Source organism: Mchenga conophoros, linkage group LG22 (assembly GCF_057382185.1).
Source record: "Mchenga conophoros isolate Kocher_MC1m ecotype Shallow Benthic linkage group LG22, M_conophoros_male_GT1.1, whole genome shotgun sequence".
Lineage (NCBI taxonomy): Eukaryota > Metazoa > Chordata > Actinopteri > Cichliformes > Cichlidae > Mchenga > Mchenga conophoros.
Window position 1 is genome coordinate 2,094,214 of NC_140546.1, and position 21,149 is coordinate 2,115,362.

At 44.5% G+C, this 21,149-nt stretch overlaps 1 protein-coding gene across 3 annotated transcripts in view; it reads left to right on the forward strand.

The window, feature by feature from the left end:
- Window positions 1–21,149, forward strand: part of tnxbb (tenascin XBb) — a 54,965-nt gene that overhangs the window by 14,750 nt on the left and 19,066 nt on the right. For all 3 annotated transcript variants that reach the window (XM_085262000.1, XM_085261998.1, XM_085261999.1), the window contains 3 exons: window positions 1,034–2,308; window positions 9,739–9,854; window positions 20,641–20,794. In XM_085262000.1, coding sequence (XP_085118126.1) covers window positions 1,034–2,308; window positions 9,739–9,854; window positions 20,641–20,794 — 1,545 coding nt within the window. The remainder of the gene's footprint in view (window positions 1–1,033; window positions 2,309–9,738; window positions 9,855–20,640; window positions 20,795–21,149) is intronic.

The window sequence follows — 21,149 nt, forward strand, 5'->3', positions numbered from 1 at the left end:
CTATTTAGAGAGGATTAGACGTCCACCCCCCTTCACTCTACCCCCAAAACTGAGGCAGTGCAACAAAGGGTAACTATTTGGTTCTAACTCATTCAAGACGCTTCATTCATCCTCCAACAAACCACATTTATGACTGAAGTGATGCTGATGGCCGTCTTATGTTTTGGATATCTAAGAATGCATTTGACCTAGTCATTACTATGATGCAGGATATCTGCATACCGTCAATTAATGCTTCAATCTTAAATATGATCAACCTATCTCTAATGATCGGCTATGTACCACAGGCCTTCAAGCTGGCTGTAGTTAAACCTTTACTCAAAAAGCATCTCTAGACCCAGCAGTCTTAGCTAATTATAGGCCAATCTCCAACCTTCCTTTATATCAAACATCCTTGAAAGAGTAGTTGTCAAACAGCTAACAGATCATCTGCAGAGGTTTATTTGAAGAGTTTCAGTCAGGTTTCAGAGCTCATCACAGCACAGAAACAGCTTTAGTGAAGGTTACAAATGATCTTCTTATGGCCTCTGACAGTGGACTCATCTCTGTGCTTGTCCTGCTAGACCTCAGTGCAGCGTTCGATACTGTCGACCATAATATCCTATTAGAGCGATTAGAACATGCTGTAGGTATTACAGGTACTGCGCTGCAGTGGTTTGTATCATATCTATCTAATAGACTCCAGTTTGTGCATGTAAATGGAGAGTCCTCTTCACACACTGAGGTTAATTATGGAGTTCCACAGGGTTCAGTGCTAGGACCAATTCTGTTTACATTATACATGCTTCCCTTAGGCAGCATCATTAGAAGACATAGCATACATTTACACTGCTATGCAGATGACACCCAGCTCTATCTGTCCATGAAGCCAGATAACACACACTCGGGTTTCCAAAAAAGAAGTCAGGATTTCTTTTAGGATCTCTGAACTGATGTCACAGATACTGTAGCTTGGTTCAAAATGGTTTAAACTGAATTTAGCTTGTTGCCGTGGTGATCAGGAACCTGTTCTTGACCTCTTCCTGTCCATCAGGTGCAGGATGCTCCATCAAACCAGAGACCAAGGAGTGCCCCAGTGAGTGCAGTGATCAGGGTCGCTGCAAGGATGGCAAGTGTGTCTGCTTTCCTGGATTCAGCGGGCCGGACTGCAGCCAGTCCAACTGTCCCGGGGACTGCAGCAACAACGGGAAGTGCGTGAATGTTCAATGCGTGTGCGATCCTGGTTTCACCGGTCCTGACTGCTCCCTGAAAGCCTGCCCTGATAACTGCAACAATCACGGCAGGTGCGAGAAAGGCAAATGTGTGTGCAACAGTGGTTTCACAGGTCCCAGCTGCTCCGATGAATCCTGTCCCGGAAACTGCAAAAAAAGAGGGGTCTGTGTTAACGGACAGTGCGTGTGCAATCCTGGTTTCACCGGTCATGACTGCTCCCTGAGATCCTGCCCCGATAACTGCAACAATCAAGGCAGGTGTGTGAACGGCAAGTGTGTGTGCAACAGTGGCTTCACAGGTCCCAGCTGCCTCAACAAATCCTGCCCCAGCAACTGCAACAGGAGGGGGCGCTGCATTAACGGGCAGTGTGTGTGTAATCCTGGATTCGCTGGGCCAGACTGTTTAAAGAGGACATGCCCAGACAACTGCAATGACCGTGGGAGGTGTGTTAACGGTAAATGTGTCTGCAACAGTGGCTTCACCGGTGCGGATTGCTCTGAGGCAGTCTGTCCTGAAAACTGCAACAACAGGGGGCGCTGTGTGAATGGACAGTGTGTTTGTGATGATGGATTCACTGGCGAGGATTGCTCTGAAAGAACATGCCCAAATGACTGCAACGACCGTGGCAGGTGTGTTAATGGTAAATGCATATGTGACAGCGGATTCACAGGTGACGACTGCTCTGAAAACACCTGCCCCAACAACTGCAACAACAGGGGGCGCTGTGTTAACGGACAATGTGTCTGTGATGATGGATTCACTGGCGAGGATTGCTCTGAAAGAACCTGTCTAAACAGCTGCAACAACAGGGGGCACTGTGTGAATGGACAGTGTGTTTGTGATGATGGATTCACTGGTGCAGACTGCAGTGCTAAAGGCTGCCCCAACAACTGCAACAACAGGGGGCGCTGTGTGAATGGACAGTGTGTCTGTGATGATGGATTCACTGATGCAGACTGCAGTGCTAAAAGCTGCCCCAACAACTGCAACAACAGGGGGCGCTGCTTCAGGGGGAGCTGCGCGTGTCGTCGGGGGTTCACAGGACCAGACTGCAGCCAGTGTCAGGAGGGGATGACTGGGCCCAACTGTGATGTCGGTGAGTCAAATCTTCCATTTATCTTCTCCATATCTATCTATCTATCTATCTATCTATCTATCTATCTATCTATCTATCTATCTATCTATCTATCTATCTATCTATCTATCTATCTATCTATCTATCTATCTATCTATCTATCTATCTATCTATCTATCTATCTATCTATCTATCTATCTATCTATCTATCTATCTATCTATCTATCTATCTATCTATCTATCGAGATATGTGTGCACGAACAGCACAAAGGAGCAAAGTTGCTCCCAGTGTAAATGCTATAATTCACTGTTTTAAGAAAGACAGCTTGTTTATTTCCCCACCAAGCCTCTTTAAATTTGACTTGGTAGGCTTGGCTTTAACCACAAATAGTCAAGAGTTGGTTACATTTATGGTGGGGGCATGGACGGAACCAGAAGCTGAACAGTAAGGTGGAAAATGAAGCCAGAGCACCAAAACTGCACTTCCTGTAATGTCCGGTTGAGTCAATCCTGACCGATTACTTTGCCCAACAATACAGCAGGGAAAATGTCAACAGTCTGGTAGACAAACATCTTGATGCATGCTCAATCAAACAGGTAAGTAAACCCCCAAGGTTTGATTCTGTTCATCTGGATGTAGAGCTTTCAGTGGGAGAAACGTTTCGTCACTCATCCAGGTGACTGAAGAAGTCACCTGGATGAGTGACGAAACGTTTCTCCCACATCTACGTCCAGATGAACAGAATCAAACCTTGGGGATCTGGTAAACAAACATAGTTTTTGTTCCTGTAGATAATAATCTCTTAACATCAACTACACCCAGGGTGAATTTCTTAAAAGTTGGAGTGTATAGCGGTGTGGGTTAAAGTTAGGGACATGGTTACATTGGTGTATGTCTTTCCTTTATTTTGTGTAAAATGCATGTTTGTGTCTCATTCTTATCTGAAGAACATTTGTTCACCATGACAGGATCACATTTAATTGCAGTGGGAATATCTGTTTGCAACAAATGTGCACAAACCACACATTTCTTCTAAAACTGTCATTCTGGGGTTGTTTAATTTGATACAGTGCAGCATCAGCCGAGCTGCGTACTTCTTTCAGCCATGTTTTCTTGTTGTTGTTGTTGTTGTTGCCATTGTTGTTACCAGGGTGTGGTAGGCTATTAGCACGCCTGTTTGGAGGTTGTTCACGCTGCAGTGATCTGAGTGAGCAGTTTCATTACCAGAGCGGTAGAGTCCAGACCACATAAAAACTCCCTCAGACAGCTGCACAGGACAGCCGCATGTGTGTGAGAGTTTTAAGTGTTTTCCCAAATGCAACTGACCACTTACTGGAGTGGAGGGAGGGATGTCCCACAGCCTGACAGCCCACTGAGTAAACTCAGAGTGGGCAGCAGAAAGTGTGAAGTATGTTTCCATCCACCTGCTGCAGAGACCCCAGTAATGACATAATCAGGAGAAACTGTTGGCATATTTAAATGATGCAAAAACGTTTGATTGGAAACAGATTTTTTGTGAACACTGATTTTCCTTCCTAAACATAGCTACAGATGCAAATACATAACACTGAACCAACATCCAAATATTATGATTTCCTTTAGCCAACGTTGCCTTTTCACATTATTTTAGACAGTTGTCATTTATTTCTTTAAAACATGCAAGTTTTTGCTGTTATTATATTATTTGGGGGGAAAACTGCTCTAGTCACTCCTATACTGAAAAAACCTTCTTTAGATCCTAACACCTTTAACAACCTCCGTCCGATTTCCAATCTACCCTTCATCTCTAAGATACTCGAAAAAGTGGTTGCAGCTCAACTTCATTTACACCTGGTTAATAATAACATCTACGAGAGATTTCAATCTGGTTTTCGCTCATGTCACAGTACCGAAACTGCTCTACTTAAAGTCACTAACGATCTTCTAATCGGAGCTGTATCTGGTCTTCTCACCATTCTCGTCCTTTTAGATCTGAGCTCAGCCTTTGACACCATTTCTCACTCTGTCCTTCTAAGCAGACTTTCCTCTCTCTGCATCTCTGACACACCCCTCGCCTGGTTTCAATCATATCTCCTCGACCGCTCCCAGTTTATTCAACTAAGATCATCCCGCTCTCGTCTATTCCCCGTCAGCTCTGGTGTACCTCAAGGCTCAGTTTTAGGCCCTCTTCTCTTTATAATATACATCCTCCCTCTAGGTACCATCTTCCGCAAATTTGATCTTCAGTTTCACTGTTTTGCTGATGACACCCAGTTATATCTCTCTTGCAGACCTGATTCCTCCCTCCCACCTTCTTCCCTTACAGAATGTCTATCCGAGTTAAAATCCTGGTTTACCTCTAATTTTCTAAAGCTCAATGAGGATAAAACTGAGATCCTCCTTATTGGCACCAAATCCAACCTTTTGAAGGCAAACCATTTCTCACTCACCATCGATAACTCCACAGTTTTCCCATCTCTTCAGGTTAAGAGCCTTGGTGTCATCCTAGACAGTTCACTTTCCTATAAATCTCACATCAATAACCTCACCCGTTCTGCCTACTTCCATCTACGTAACATTAACAGATTGCTTCCTTCTCTTTCCACCCAGTCTACGTCCATTCTTGTACATAGTCTTGTTACCTCCCGTATTGACTATTGCAATTCTCTTCTGCATGGTCTCCCCCAAAAATCCCTCCATAAGCTTCAACTGGTTCAGAACTCTGCTGCTCGCATTATCACCAGAACCCCTCCTACCAGCACATCACCTGTTCTTCAGGAACTTCACTGGCTCACAGTGAAATTCCAGATAATATTCAAACTTCTTCTGCTCACCTTCAAGGCCATTCATAACCCCGCTCCTCCTTACCTTTCTGACCTGTTAACCACCACTTGTTCTGCCCGTTCACTTCGTTCTTCTTCTTCTATCCAGCTTGCTGTACCTTCCTTCCGCCTCACCACCGTGGGAAGCAGAGCTTTCAGCTGCTCTGCTCCCAGGCTGTGGAACTCTCTGCCCCCTGAAATAAGAAACATTGGTTCTCTCCCCCAGTTTAAATCCCACCTCAAAACTCATCTGTTCAAATCTGCATATTCACTGTGAATCCACTGTTTGTTCATTTTATCTTGTGCTTTTGTTTTATTGTTCTTATTCTGCCACTAAATGTTTTATCCTATTGTAAAGTGTCCTTGGGTGACTTGAAAGGCGCTCATAAATAAAATTTATTATTATTATTATTATTATTATTATTAACTGGATATTTCCCTCCAGTTTATGACCACGCGCTGGTCAGAGATGATGGTTGGTTTCCCAGTGCATCATGGGAATCCCCCGGCAGCCTACGTCTATTGCAGCATAACTAAGGGAGGATTCAGGGTCACCTGGTCCAGCCCTAACTATATGCTTTAGCAAAAAGGAAAGTTTGAAGCCTAATCTTGAAAGTAGAGATAGTGTCTGTCTCCTGAATCCAAACTGGAAGCTGGTTCCACAGAAGAGGGGCCTGAAAACTGAAGGCTCTGCCTCCCATTCTACTTTTAAATACTCTAGGAACAACAAGTAGGCCTGCAGAGCGAGAGCGAAGTGCTCTAATAGGGTGATATGGTACTACAAGGTCATCAAGATAAGATGGGGCCTGATTATTTAAGACCTTGTATGTGAGGAGCAGGATTTTGAATTCTGGATTTAACAGGAAGCCAAAACAGGAGAAATCTGCTCTCTCTTTCTAGTCCCTGTCAGGACTCTTGCTGCAGCATTTTGGATCAGCTGAAGGCTTTTCAGGGACTTTTAGGACTTCCTGATGTAATGTAAACAGAATTGGTCCTAGCACTGAACCCTGTGGAACTCCATAATTAACCTCAGTGTGTGAAGAGGACTCTCCATTTACATGCACAAACTGGAGTCTGTTAGATAGATATGATACAAACCACTGCAGCACACTGTAAAAAAAATATTGTAATATAAAAGTATTTACTGTGTATTTTACAGTTTTGTACTGTTCTTCTAGAATATCATTAAATTTAAATAAATAGACTGATTTTACATTTCTAATGTAAATTAACGAGTTTGCAGTTCGCCTTGTAATCAGAAGGTTGCCGATTCGAGCCCCGGCTCGGACAGTTTCGGTCGTTGTGTCCTTGGGCAAGACGCTTCACCTACTGGTGGTGGTCAGAGGGGAATTGTAAAGCGCTTTGAGGGTCTCAAAAGCGCTATATGAATGCAATCCATTATTATGTAAACCAACTGTTAACTGTATATTTCTGTACATTTAAGTATTATTATTCATATTGCCGCATTCATTGACCTTTTTATAGGTAATTTCATTGTTTAATCACATTAAAATGTTCCTAATTTAATGTTTAAAAGCACTTGAAAAAGGCAGAATCCCGTGTAAAATTAGGGCAACAAACTTTATTGTCATTGCTGAAAATAACCGTATTTTCATGAGGAAGTTCTTTTCTGTTATTTTATGGTATTATTTTGGCGCCCCAGCTGCCACAGTACCTGTAACACCTACAGCGTGCTCTAATCGCTGCACTGACATATTACCAGCTGTAAAAACAAAGTGCAGGTTCTTGACAGCGACTTGCTGCTTCCTCCAAATATCATATGTTCATTATTCTCCACTGTTGTTAAGCAGTCATAGCAGTGGGACATGCTAAGTACTGAAGAGACAGTCACAGCTTCATCATGTTGATGCCATTACTGGCCCAGTGTGAGACAAAGTGCTCTCAGAGAAAACAACTGAAATGTCTGCCTGAACATAGAATAGAACAGAATAGAACAGAATAGAATAGAATAGAATAGAATAATCCTTTAATTGTCCCACAAGGGGAAATTTGGTTGTAACAGCAGCCAGAAAGACACATATACAAACAAACAGGACAGAAACATTTTTCTTACATATTTACATCGAGGACAGTGGTTCCTATAAACAGAGAACTGTACAGTTATTAAATTAAATAAAAGTAACTACAGATAAGAGGCAAACCTAAAAAGGCACGTCTAGGTTTCTTTAAAGTGTTTGATTGAAAACACTCAGACGTGCACATTTTGTTCTGATAAATGTTTCTTTTAGTTTTTGTGTCTTTAAATGTATGTTTGTGTTGATGTGCCTTCCACATGACGGCCGTTGGCTATAACTTTAATCAGTTGTTGACACACAAACCCAACAAACATCAAAACGTTGTGGCAGCTGAAATCGATAAAGCTTAAAGGAACCATCACGCAAAACAGAACAGTGAGAGTTGACGTAAAGCAGCGAATAAACCACCAAGGCCACAGTCTGATAGACGCAGACACAAAGCAGATGGGATCAAACGGAGAAATATTTATCAGTCTGATGACGTTTATGTGCAAAAGAAACTGTTTGATGGAATAATGTTGCAGAATGGGGAAGCTTTTATTGTGAAGGCGCTCAGCCAAATAATGCTTCTTTACATGTGTAACACGCACGCTGAACTTGAGTAGCTGCCTTCCACGAGCAGCGGATCTTCCAGTTTGACTGTTGGAGGCTGATGGAGGCTGATGGAGGCGGCCTCCGTGAGCCGGAGGTGTTGGTCTGTTTACTGCGCCTGTGTTTGTGCCGTGCTGCTGCGGTGTGAGCGATTTAAACCATCCCAGAGGAAGTTTGAAATAAAGTCACGACGTTCCCTCTGGGAGGAAATAAAGTTAATCCAGACGCAGCAGTGGCAGGAGAGGCGGGGTCATTGCCGAGTCCGTCGGGCTGTTCTCATGAGCTGACTAAAGAACACTGATGGGAGAAGAGCAGCAGAAGGTGGATGAGATAAGCTTCTTTGTATTTTTACTTTCTTTTCATTAAAGAACAAAGAAGAACAAACACCTGAAGCAAATGAAAATTCAGCTGCTGTATTTGAAACAGAGCCAACACAGCTGTGGTGCAGAGGTTACATACATGTGATGATTACTTCTATACAGTGCTGTAACAGTACAGTAAAAATAGTGTGCACCTTTAAAGGTAAGCTGATGTTTTCCAGTGTTCCAGTGGACACACAGCACTGCTGTGGGTTGCATCAAGCACACAGGAATATTAATGTAAGTTACATTAGAGTGCATAAGCAAATAAAGAGCTTTTCTGATGTATTATCGCCTCAGTAAACTTACAGTGAATGTGTTGGCCAGCAGCTTCTTTCACTTCCACATCACTGAGTCCTGTTTGTGGTCACCAGAAGATTCCTCGATCGGTCTCAGCCAGCTCCCGCTGCTTTTCAATTTTACCCTCAAAGACTGAAATCTGCCTCTTCTTCCTCATCTGAGCTCATGCTGTGGCTCGGAAATCACAGACCTGAACATGAGCCTTAATGAGAAAACCACCCCTCATCACTGGAGCAGTGTCATTTTCAACCTGCACATCAGATCGAATGGTTTGTCCTGTTGTTGTGGTGCCAGGGAGCAGATGGTTTAAGGTTTCATTAAGGCTGATGCCAATCTCTGATAAATGCATCACTTTGGTTTGGGTAAGATGGAGGAGAAAAAGCCTCCTGCTGCAGGACAAACACTTTGCTTGTTCCACTGCATCAATCACAGGAGAGAGAAAACGAGGAGGAAGAAGACCTGCAGGGTTATTCAGCAGTGTCGACTGCACGGAGCATGGACAGGAACGTTTGTGATGAGGTGACTAAACTGTGGCGCCGATGATGTTCGTCTGTGTGTGATCCATCTGCAAGTCACTGAATACAGCCATTATTATTATTATTATTATTATTATTATTATTATTATTATTATCATGTTTGTTGTCACCTGATGAGTGGAAGAGCTTGAAACGTCACTCCTGGATTATACTGCCCCAAATATATTCCTTCTCTCACCCCAACCAATCACAGCAGATGGCCCCGCCCCTCCCTGAGCCTGGTTCTGCTGGAGGTTTCTTCCTGTTCAAAGGGAGTTTTTCCTTCCCACTGTCGCCAAAGTGCTGCTCATAGGGGGTCATATGCTTGTTGTTCTCTGTATCTAATAGCGTAGGGTCCACTGTACAATATAAAGCGCCTTGAGGCGACTGCTGTTGTGATTTGTTGCTGTATAAATAAACTTATTGCATATTTGCTCAGTAAACGTGCACTTGTCTTAAACAGTTGATAGCATGATCTGTTGATTGGCAGTCTGCTGTGCTCCACTTTCAGTGGTGGTCATGTAAAGGTGGAGAGGGCTGAGTGTGGTAGGCTGGCCCGCTCCAGCCACTGGGACAGGGTGGAGCTGCTGTAGGGCCTCCTTCCCAGATGCCATGGTGTTGGTGGATGAAGCCAGGTCATCTACCAGGTGAAGAGGTCGTGTTTGTTGTTGTGCTGCTAGCTGCTTCGCCTCTGTCCTATAACATGAGGTCAGCATAGCGCGGCGTCCGCTAAAGCAGGAATGTTGCTGAACAGGAGTTTTTGCCACACAAACACGTGGAGACAAACGCACACGGTGGTGTTAGCCTGAGTCTCATTGTGCAGCTAAGTCTGTGTTTCTCTCTTTCAGTCATGTCTGGTGTTTCCCGGCTGAGCACTCAGGACATCACAGACACGTCAGTCGCTTTGGTTTGGACTCCGCCTCCTGTCCAGTATGAGACCTACTACATCACCTTCAGCAGCCAGGTACGCGGCAGGTTAAGCTTTAAAGTCTTTGAGTTTCACTTCTCTACCTCCTCAGTGGTTCTTTGGCAGACGTGCACAGACTCCAGCATCAGATCACCTGAACTGAATTTATCAGTTTAACTGAAAGCAGCAAAAAAGGGGAAAAATCAAAAGTTTCATTCTTAAAGAAACGTGTGTTGTTCCCGGAGAGGGGCCCACTTTCTCCTGTGAGACGTTTGACGTGTCGTGTTGATCTGAAACTCTGCCATGTTAGACAGAAGCATCCACCATTAACTGCATATACAACACATACAGTAATATACGTGTTGTGCTATGACTCAGACCAGTGTTTCCAGTATGGAAAAGCAGAAAGGCCCCATTTAAAACTGAATAATTTTAATAAAATGAATAAAATGTGAAGCCAGCTGCTGTTTTTCTCTCACACTGTGGAACCACACGGAGACAGTCCAGTAAAAACCTGTTCGGCTCACGCACATATTTCCATAATTCACATAACAGATCCACAGTCCTCACTGTCCCCTTATCCAGGACCTTCACCAGGTCATGTAGAGAGGGTGGAGCAGTGTGGAGGACACACGTTTCTTTACAAGATCCTCAGTGAAGTTTCCAAAGAGGTCTGCAGGTAGAAATATCAAACTGCGGTGCGTCGTTGTGAGCAGCGTTCACAGCCTGAAGCACAAAACTGCTGAGCTCAAAATGAACTTCAAACATTTGACACACACCATAAAAATCCTGCTTTATGTGACCGCAGTCATAACAGCAATCACAGTCTGCAAACCTTAGAGGATATCCAAAGTGTAAGTGATGGGGGTGTGTTGGTCTTTTATTTTGAAGGACACGAACAGTCTGTCACTTCCATGACAAACGCCTGTAAGAATGATCTGTGAGGTTGGGCTGCAGTGCCAGAGGAGATCTCTGGGCTCCATAAACACTAAATTACTGCAGATTTTATGGCGTTAAACTTCAGTGACTCCGTCGGCTGAGCGCAGGTTTGAGACCAAAGCGCCGCTTTCATGTTTCCGTGACTGGAAGTGAAACTCAGCGTCTCCAGATGGCGGCGAAAGTCACAATTTTGAAATTTCAAAGTCAATTAAACAAAGAAATGTAACCTACAATAGTTTTTTCTTCGGGGGGTCATTTTAGCTACCACTCAAAGGTTTGGGAGGTGGAGGTTCACACATCCGCTCAGTTGCTGGTTCACTTTCCAGGTGGAGACAGAGCTCTGCTTTGGGGTCATGTCAGTAGGTGGATGTGGAGGAAAGCTACCCACTGCAGTGACCCCTCGTGACAGGGGAGCTGAATGTGCCTGGAGATTTAGATGGAGCTGCTGTTTATGTCTTTTTCCAGCTAATATTTAATAAACATCAGTAACCGTGGTTACTAGAGTGGGTTTGATTTGGAAAGTGATGGGGACATAAATTTGTTGGAGTGTCAGGATCCTGCCGGGTTTGGACCGATCAGCGCTGTGTGGACTCTGGTGGTCCCACGTCCACCTGTAAAGTAACCACTAGTGATGGGATTTCTTTATAGAGAGCCGGTTCTTCAGGTTGTTTTGTTGCTTTAATTAATTTATTATTAACAATAATATAAAATTATGCACAAAAGGAATTACTAATGTAAAAAAAAAAAGTGGTTTTATTTATATATGTTTATATATAAATATATGCGGTGGCCCCTAGAGACAAAACACGTACAAACTCCAAGAAACATTTCTAGCGTTAACTGAACTTCCAAACAGAGCTACTAGATCACTTAAATTACACAATTGAAAGCATGTGTGTATTGTTTGTGTATTTATACACAAGCACTCATATATATTCAAATAATTTTAAAAAAAGTTCATTTACCTGTTACTACCACACACCAAATCCAGTCGTTGGTACTTGCCGGCTTGTGTAGCCACGAGGTAACAAAAGCTCAACACTGCCCCCTAGCATCCTGGAGCACTTCTGTTGTGTTTTGTACGTGTTTTGAGTTATTATGTGTTTTGTCTGTAGCGGCCACCGTAAATATACTTTTATTTATTCACTCCACATAAAATGTAATAAATAAATCATATGATACAAAAACCAACTATTCACATTTCAACTTTTAACTATTTAAATTTTCAGCTTTTTCCTTTTAAACAAATTTAAAGAGAAACAACACAAAACACTGCAAACACAACACAATTAAATATAAATTAAAATATGAAAACAAAAAGAAATGCACATTCTCTGTCATATGGACCTGCATGAATAAACTTTCTGAATCCTTTATCATCTGCAACTCTCTCTCTCCCTCCCGCTCTGTTCCTGTGCTACTGAGTGTAACTACCGCCCCTCCCCCCTCTGCCTCTAAAGCACAAGGCGGGAAAAAGTGTGAGAGAGAGGCTGAGAGAAAGAAAAGAAAAAAAATACGGCTCACGTCGCTCACGTCAAAGACCCGGCTCTAAGAGCCGTTTCGTTCGCGGCCGACACATCACCAGTAACCACTCACTGTCTTTAAACACCCAGCATCCACCTTCATGCATAAACTCTTTAGCCTGCTCTACAACACGCTCTGTATTCAGTGTTATTAATACACGACACCATGAAGCAAATACTCAGTTTTGTGAAGTTTTATGATTTTAAAAAATCATTAGCAGTGTTGCTAAGCAACTAATTTTACATGTTTGAACTTCATAAGATGCTAATATTTCTCAGAGGTGCCTTTGAATGGCTTTAATAAAAACTGCCTGATCCTGGTTCTGTTGGAGTTCTTCCTCCCGCCGTCACCAAGTTCTTGCTCATAGGACTTTTGGAGGTTTTCTCTCTAAAACAGCAAAAATCAGTCGTGAATGCGTCAGACTGAGTGAGTCTGAGCCGGGACACGGCACAGAGATGTGTGTTTTCAGATCAAAGTAACAACACATCTGCCCTTTCTCTTTAAACCTCGGGCATTGCAGAGGTATGATGAGTCATCTAAAAATTAATTTGGTTTAAAAAATATCCTCATGGATCCTGATGGCTTTAATTATGACAGGACAGATTGACAGTAGAAAAGAAAGATGGAGGAGACGTAACAGAATCAAACCTGGACTCGCCCCAGAGTGGCTGCTCAGCCCACCACGACCCTCCAGGCAGGGCAGGGACTTTCACCAAGCTTCATTCTGTTGACAAAGAGTTTAAAAACCATTCACTAAATATAGAAACACCGAATCTGCCTCTCCTGTGAAAACGAATAATAGTAATTATGTATCAGTTAATGTCGGGCTGATGTTTGCAGCAGAGCAGCAGGAGGACGGCCGGCTGATGGATTTCCTTTTTCATTTCGTCTGCTTTCCCTCCGCTCATTTTGGCTTTTCGTTTAGAGCCAAACTCGTTCCATCGCAGCCGGATGCGCTTGGCAGTCGGAGCCCATGTGGAAGACACTAACACCTCATCTCCTGCTTTAATCATGTGCTGCATTTCCTGCTGATTCTCCTCAAACCACATATGAGCATTTTTATTTGCTTCCCTCACAGGAACCTTAAAGCGCTGACAGTGAGTGTCGTTAGCGACAGTGTTAGCAACACAAACACAATCATATCATCGTGGACGAAAATAAACTGCAACATAGCAACAACGTCCTCGGTCCGCTCCTCTGATGTTACCGCATGTAGGGGGTAGTAGCGTAGCTTTGTCTGATGAAGCTGTTCATCATTTGCTCGCTTGTAACAGCCGAGCGTGCAAGTTTGTGCAAATGAGTTCAAGGTGTTTCAGTTTGAAGCGTTAGACTGTTTAAAGTGATGTTTGCAGGACAGAGCAACAGCAGGACGTGCAAATATGTAAAAGTGAGCTGCAGTTTAGAGACTGTTTGACCATGAATGTGTATTTGCAGCCAGAAATAAGGATGTGATTGTTTCTGAGAGGACGTCATGCACAGAGACCTGCTGACCTGAAAAGCACCGAGTGGGTGTGGCTTATTTGGCAGCACAGCTTAGCTTTTCGTGATTGGATTAATGTCCTTTGGACAGACGAGACCAAAGTGGAGATGATGTCCACAATGCAGAGCAGCACCTCATACCAGCGCTCAGCACGGTGGAGGAAGGACAATCATTTGGGCCATTTGCCCGGACCTCTGTTCCCCAAAGTCGTCTGGAGTCAAACGTGAGCTAAAGCTCGGACAGGGTCATCAACAGGACAACGATCCAAGCACGGCAGCAGAACTCTGACAGAAGAGCTGAATCGAGCTGCTGTCAGAGTGCAGACGTCAACCTGACTGAGATGCTGTGCGTGAACGAGTGGAGTGGCCAAAGTTCCTCAGCGACGACGTCAGAGACCAAAGAAGTCACACAGGAAATCACCACTTCATTTCCTGCTGCTGACTGATGCAGTGTTGAGTTATGGTGCAGGTAGTTTTGCACAGGACTGCAGAGGATAATCATGTTTGTGAAAAACTAACTTCATTCAGCAGCCTTTTAGGCCATGTCCATGTTGGACATGTGGTCTTTCTTTAACGTGTTTATTTCTATGCAAATTTCCTGGAAACCTTTGACGACCTGAGTCAGGACTACAGCACGCTTCAGTCATGTGCTTTTAACTGAATTAATACCTGAAAATAACAGGTAACAATTCAGTCACATATGTCAAATATAGTGACTTATTGTGGCTCATACATGATTTCATTATCTAATAAGTGTAAACGTTTCTCTGTTTCCATTTCACCCATCTGGCACCAAACACTGAAACGGGAGAACATCATATAATTTTGATGAAATTACCAGTTTTTCTGGGATTATATGGAAACTGTTTGCAGGAAACCAGGAGTTCAAACTCCGTGTGCCAAACATGATAGAAAACAGCTTCCCTCCATCTATCTCAGTGTGTGGGTGGCGGGATGTCTGATGCCCTGCAGCCAGGCCTTCTACATATGGTCATTAGCTACGTGATGCATGATGGGGTCTGATCATTCTCCTGGTGTAAAAACACTAAATTGTCCTTTTAATCACAGAAGTATTGAGATGCTTCGTAACCTGGGCTTCACATGTTCATCAGTCTGTTCACAAACATGTGCGATCAATCGGCTGCAGAGGGCCTTACAGAAGGGAAAATTACTAATTGCGTTGGTATTTGTGAGTTTAGGAGCGGCAGGAGAGAGGGGGGGGCCTCGGCAAAACCAAAACACGTTTAAACTCGTTCTTTCTACATCACTTAAAATCAAAACTGTCACTGAGATGAAAGAAGTCGCTGCTTTACATTAAACACACACACACGTGCTGGCCTCCTCTCAGACATGTTTTCCCACACACACAGTTACAGTGATCGCCTCATACTGTAATTTTCTTCCCGCTCTGACATCATCGAGGGATTAAGACTTAGTAATGACTTTGTTTGGAACGACTAACAGCACCAGAGAGACAAAAGGAAGGATGGATGGATGGATGGATGGAGGTTAATAGGCGGAGGAAATGATGGAGACTTGGCCGAAGAGGGAACAAAACTGGAGCTGAACTTCAGATCGACATGTGTTTGTCTTTACGAACCCACCGAGGGGAGACGTTATCCTGAAGCAGTCCAAACACAGACGGAAAACAAAGAGAGACAAGCAAAGTAAGAGAAAACAGGAGTGGAATAGAAGGACAGAGGATGAGAGATCGGTGCTGATATGTGCAGTTACATGTGCTGTTTCTGGCACATTTCACTCGTCGTGTCTCCAAAGTTTGCATCATTTTATGGTGTTGGTGAAATGTTGGGCTCAGAGTCAGAGCTGTCCTCAGTAAGACGGCACCAGGCAGCTTAAAGTTCTCTCTGCTTTTTTTTCTTGTGAAAAAATGTCAAATATTTACAGGAGGTTTCATTTATTCATCGTTCAGAAGAAATGAAACTGATTTAAAAAATGTCCAGAATCCTAAAAATCACCTGTTTTCAACCAGTAAATGAAGGATGCGGTGCTTCTTTGCCTGCTACGCTTCATTTGAGCTAATTCGAGTCACCGGACCTCCTAACTCTATCTGTCCTGTTAAAGAAGCACTTTAAAGAAGTCCCCTGAAAAATAATAGAGCTTACTGTGCGGCTCATGGTGCTAGCATAACGTTCATAAAGCCTGCTAGCTCCCTCTGTGCTGATGCAGCCTGCTAACAAGCTTGGTCATATTAGCACTTTGACTCAGTTTAAGGCTTTCTTCTGCTTCCTGAGTATGAAGAAATAAATGTTGTGCACAGCAGGAGAGTACCACTTTCACTAGTTTGATGGGGAGGTTAGGTTAATGTGCTTATGTGCTGCCTAACAGGGATCATCGAGCTAGCTAGCATTAGCTGCTAACTTAGCACTTCAGCCTCTCATCCAAACATAGCTCCAAAACAACAAAGACAGCAGCGAGGTGGTGGCTGATTTACGTTCCAGCTTTGAAAAACAGACTTCCATCTTTTATTTACAGTCTCTGTGACAAACATGTTCACCAACAAAGAAACCATCAAAGGGTCAGAGGTCAAGGTTAGCTGGTTTTCTTGATGTCAGGAGTCGTAGAGGGCTGTTTCCTGATGTCTGACTGCTTGAAAGCCACATGTAAACCTCCCAGTAATAATTACAAGAATCTTTTTTGTGACGGTCGGGCCCATTAAGTCATTTGCTGGTTTGGGAATCCGATCAGAAAATGATCAGATGTGTCATCTTTGGAAAGGCAAAGAAAAGGTTTGGATGGCTCGCTGCGGCAGTCGCACTGTGAGAATTTGGCTCCGGCTTTCCGACTCTGGAGGTTTCCTGTTCCTGTCACGGCCGTCAGCTTTGAAGCGTTAAAGTCAGAGAAGCAGCGAAAAGTAGACAACAAGCCGAGTGGGCAGAGTGGGCTGACAGAGGTGGATGAAGTGAACTCCTCAAGGTCCAGAGAAAAAGATGCAGATGTGGGATGCTTGTTGCCGAGGAAACACGTAAACACTGTCAAAAACATGGCAACTGCCAGAGAGATGACATCACCGTGGACCTACAGCTGTGACACAGAGAGCGAGGGAGATGGGAAGAGAGCGAGGGAGACGACATCCGTCAGCGGCCGTTCACCAGACGGATAAACACGAGATAAACGTCACGCAAATAACGGCGTGTCACAACAAGCAGCAGCGAGAACATCAGGAAACAGAGATCAGTGTCAGTCTGACGGCTGCTGGTTTCATTATTGTTTCCAGTTAAACGCACAGAAACAGCAGCAGCGATGTGGACGTCTCAGCGCTGCTTTCTCTGGAACCGTTTCTGCAGTAGGAAGAAATGAAAACTGAAAGCACGCTGCTGAGTGGGAGGCTTTGATGATGCATGAAGTCTGGAGTGATGTTTGCAAGGAAGCGTGGTCCCAAAGCTCGTCTCTAAACAGAGAAGTGACTAAACGGTCATACGGGTGCAAGTGCAGGTCAAAGAGCGGAGCCAGGGCCCTTTGTTTGGGACAAACACCACGTCTGAATCCCGCCTCTCCGATCATTCAGAGTCACTGAATTTTACCAGATTTGAAAAGTTTCGTTTGGGATCTGTTGTTTCAAAGAAAAAGCTGAGACAGTGAGAGTATGTGATCTCACCGCAGACTGCTCCGTGATGTTCAGGTGCCTCGGCCAACACGAGCTGACGTTCGGCGTGTCTGCACGAGCCAACCTTTGATCCTCGCTGAAGCAGAGCAGGTGGGAACAGGGAACAGACTGGTGTTAATGGATTCACCTGTGCATGAATGAAACTGTTAGGCTGAGTTATGAACTCACTGCTCGCTGTTTCCTCTGGACTCAGAGTCGAGCATCTTTCTCCGTCTGCACGTCAGCGAGCAGCGGCGTTAGCTTTCACTGATCTTTAGGTTGATGAAGACTGTTTCGTGACCGCAGGCGAGTCGGTCGCTGCGTGCCTGAGAATGAGGAAACGCTTCCTCTGCACACTGCGGGCGGCGGCTCCTTCCAAGAAAATGTGATGTTATTAAAGTTGTCAAAGTTCTCACGAAAACACGGCAGCTTAATCCAGATCCGCTCCGGATCCAAGGACTCATCCGTGGTGTAGTTTCTGCTTGCACGCCGTCAGGCGGTGTAGCCTCCACATTCAGGCTGAACCATCGTCTCTGACAGCATTTCCAGAGCGTCAGACAGACGTCACTCCTCAGTCTGGATTTTCTCCTTGCTTCATTTCTGACTTCATAAACTCATTTTCAGTCACTGATTTCCTCTGTGGCAGCAAAACAAATCTGAACAGCCTCGAGGAAAATCCTGCAGCTCGCACCGAGCTAACCAACCAGTGTTAGTGCTGAAGATGGACACGAATCCAGGCCGGGGTGCAAAGCTTCAAGTTCCCCCTTTAACTCGTCGCTCAACGTGTTTTTTACAGTTTCGATATGAGACATACTCAGTAAATAAAGCAAACTCATATTTACTGAATGTGGGCTTGAAGCTTTAACGGTGTCTTTTATGTCGTTTGTGCGGATAAAACAGTCTGTGAGTCCAAGACGACCAAGTGACCTCACGTCCAAGGGAAGTATGAGTCAGTCACCAGTACAACCAGCAGCGCTGCCCAGCTGGGATCTCTGACTGCTTATCTGCATGAAGTTCAACTAGAGCCAAAATGCAGCTTCTGGTGTTTTAGGTTTCTGTGGATGAATCATAGAAACTGAAACTGAATAAATCAGTTCAAGCAGGTCACTCAGTTTCACAGGAACTCCCCAGCCCACAGCTCCAGAGTGTGTGTGTGTGTGTGTGTGTGTGTGTGTGTGTGTGTGTGTGTGTGTGTGTGTGTGTGTGTGTGTGTGTGTGTGTGTGAGTGTGAGTGTGTGTGTGTGTCAGTGCAGACATGTGTGACTTCATGAGAGCAGTTTTACTTTATCAAACATGTTAGAAAAATAGAAACAAGGATTGTTTTTAGAGTAGAAAACATAAACACGCTGTTCACACTCAAATCAGCTGATCCACCAGGCTGAACTTCCTGCCTGGAAGAACGTTTTAATATATGAGGAAAATATTTCTGACGGTTACTTTAAAAAAGCCGCACAGGGTTTAACACGAGCTCGCTTGACCTGCTGATTCTGCTTCCTGACCGATGCTGAGGTTTTTCTTATTCTGGGACTTAAACGGGAACAAAGTCCAGGCTTCGTCGACACACCCAGGCGGAGAAGAGGACGGCGCAAAGATGTATTTTTATATCGGAGAAAACCATGAAATCGTAAAGAAGCAGAGTCGCTGTGCGGCTGGTTTAGTCACCGTGGCGACGCCACGCAGCCTCGGCCTGGTTTTAGGCGTACCGTGAACTTGTTGGAGCCTCCATGTTAATGATGTCGTGTTTGGATCGAGGACGCAGATCCAGAATGACCTCTGGAGCTCCGTCGCCAGGAAGTCACCATAGAGACCAGCATGGCAACCAGCTGTGGTCCATTTACTTTACAACACAGTATCCAGGCATTAAAAGTGCAGCAGCCTTTAATTGGAGGGCAGTTTGAGGCTCCGACACACAAAGAGACTCGATTCTCTCTTAAGAGCCTGAATTAGAAAAGATGAAAGACGGAAATTATGGGAATGACGTCTTAATTGGGGTATTTTCCCTCTGAGCTGTGGACTGATGCATTTCTTATCACTGCGCTGACGTCACCTAAAGGTTTTCAAAGGGTCGTCTGAAATCCTGCAGCCGCTGAGACTGAGGCGTCTTTGTTAGACGAGCTTCAGCCAAGAAGGTGAAGCAGAAGCAGGAACTTTATCTGCCCCCAGTTACAACTCATATTTACGACAACATGGTGTTAATGTTATGATCTATGGTCTGACTTTCATGAATGAAGTCCAGGCCTCACGCTGACTCTGCAGGTTCATTCAGTCGCTGCCCAGCACAGGGTGAGAGGCGGGGCAGGTCTGTCACAGGGTTTATCAACAACATTCAGGACAGAGTTACAAACACATGAAAACAATACAAACAACAACAAACAACAACAAACCTGAAGAGAAGCAGCTCCTGTGCACTCGCACACATCAAAGCAGAGACGGTTGGATGAGAAACGACCCTCAGAGAGGAAATATTCATGAATCTCTTTGAATTCCTTCATTTCCTGTAACTCCAAATCATAAACCTCATTTTCCTACTATGATAAGGTTGCACACGAGTGGGAGGGGCAGATATGTCCCCAGGTGACGGACGCCGCTGATCAAAGCGATGTGTTTCCTTCTGTGTTTTTCGTACATCAGAGACTTTACGTTGTGTCCTCCCACTAGTTTAGGTTAGGGGTTAACCTCAGGGTTAGTTTCCCCTGAATGAGCCTGACATGCTGCACAAACCAGAAACAGCCGTTTCCAGACGTGCGGCGATGTCACTGATTTGCTTCCTGATTGTTTCTCATTTGCTTCAGTAAAGTTTGATTGTGGAAGCCCCACAGACAGAGTGGTGTTTCCACTCAGGCTCTCTCTCACCATCATCATCATCATCATCACTCCAATAGCTTAAGCCACGTTGGGTTCAGTTACAGCCAAATGTTACGTGGGCCAGATGCCGCACGACGTCCACCTACAGCAATAACTGAAACACAGCATCGTGGTTCTTTTGTGCCTTTGTTGTCATGCTGACCTTGCTTCAGTCAGGCCACTATTTTCAAAAGAAGATTATTTCCACTTGCATTGTTTGGGTCTTTTCAGGTACCTCCCTGCCTTCCATGTGCAGCAGACCTCTGACGAGTGATACGACACTAACTTGATCAAATACAACAACGATTTCAAAGGCTGGAGATGCCCAGAATCCATCTTATGATGCAAAGCTTTGTGTCTGCAGGAAGACGGGGATGACAGATGAACACCTGAAGCATCTGACAGCGTGTCTGTGGAAGTTCTGACTGTTCTCTGTCTGTCCTGACCCGACAGAAGGAGAGCGACCAGCAGATAACTGCGCAGGTGGAAGGCGGCCTGACCACCTACACCCAGACGGGCCTGGCGGCCGGTCAGGATTACAGAGTCGGCATCGTGGGAGAGATCGACGGCAGGAGAGGACGCGAGAGCACCGCTGAATTCATGACACGTGAGGTTTTGTTTCCTTCTTTGTCAGAAACTCCTCTGCTTTTCTCTTCTTACTAAATCGAAGCCACAATCGCTTCCACCCTCCGCAGATGGAAATGATTTTAACACTTAGATAACCATTAAAAATGAGGAAAGTCATACAGACTACACTGACTTTGAATAACTTGTGTACATCTTAGTCACTCTGCACTGAATTATCCTCCTTAATAGTGTTAGTTCTTTGGCTGGTTTACAGGAGTTATACCGTGATGGTGTTTAGGAGGTGTGATGGGTGTAGCTACGTTTTATCACGTCAAGTTTTGTGTTGTAACCATTCTGAGAACACCAAGTATTCCCCAAATACACACTGTGTGCAG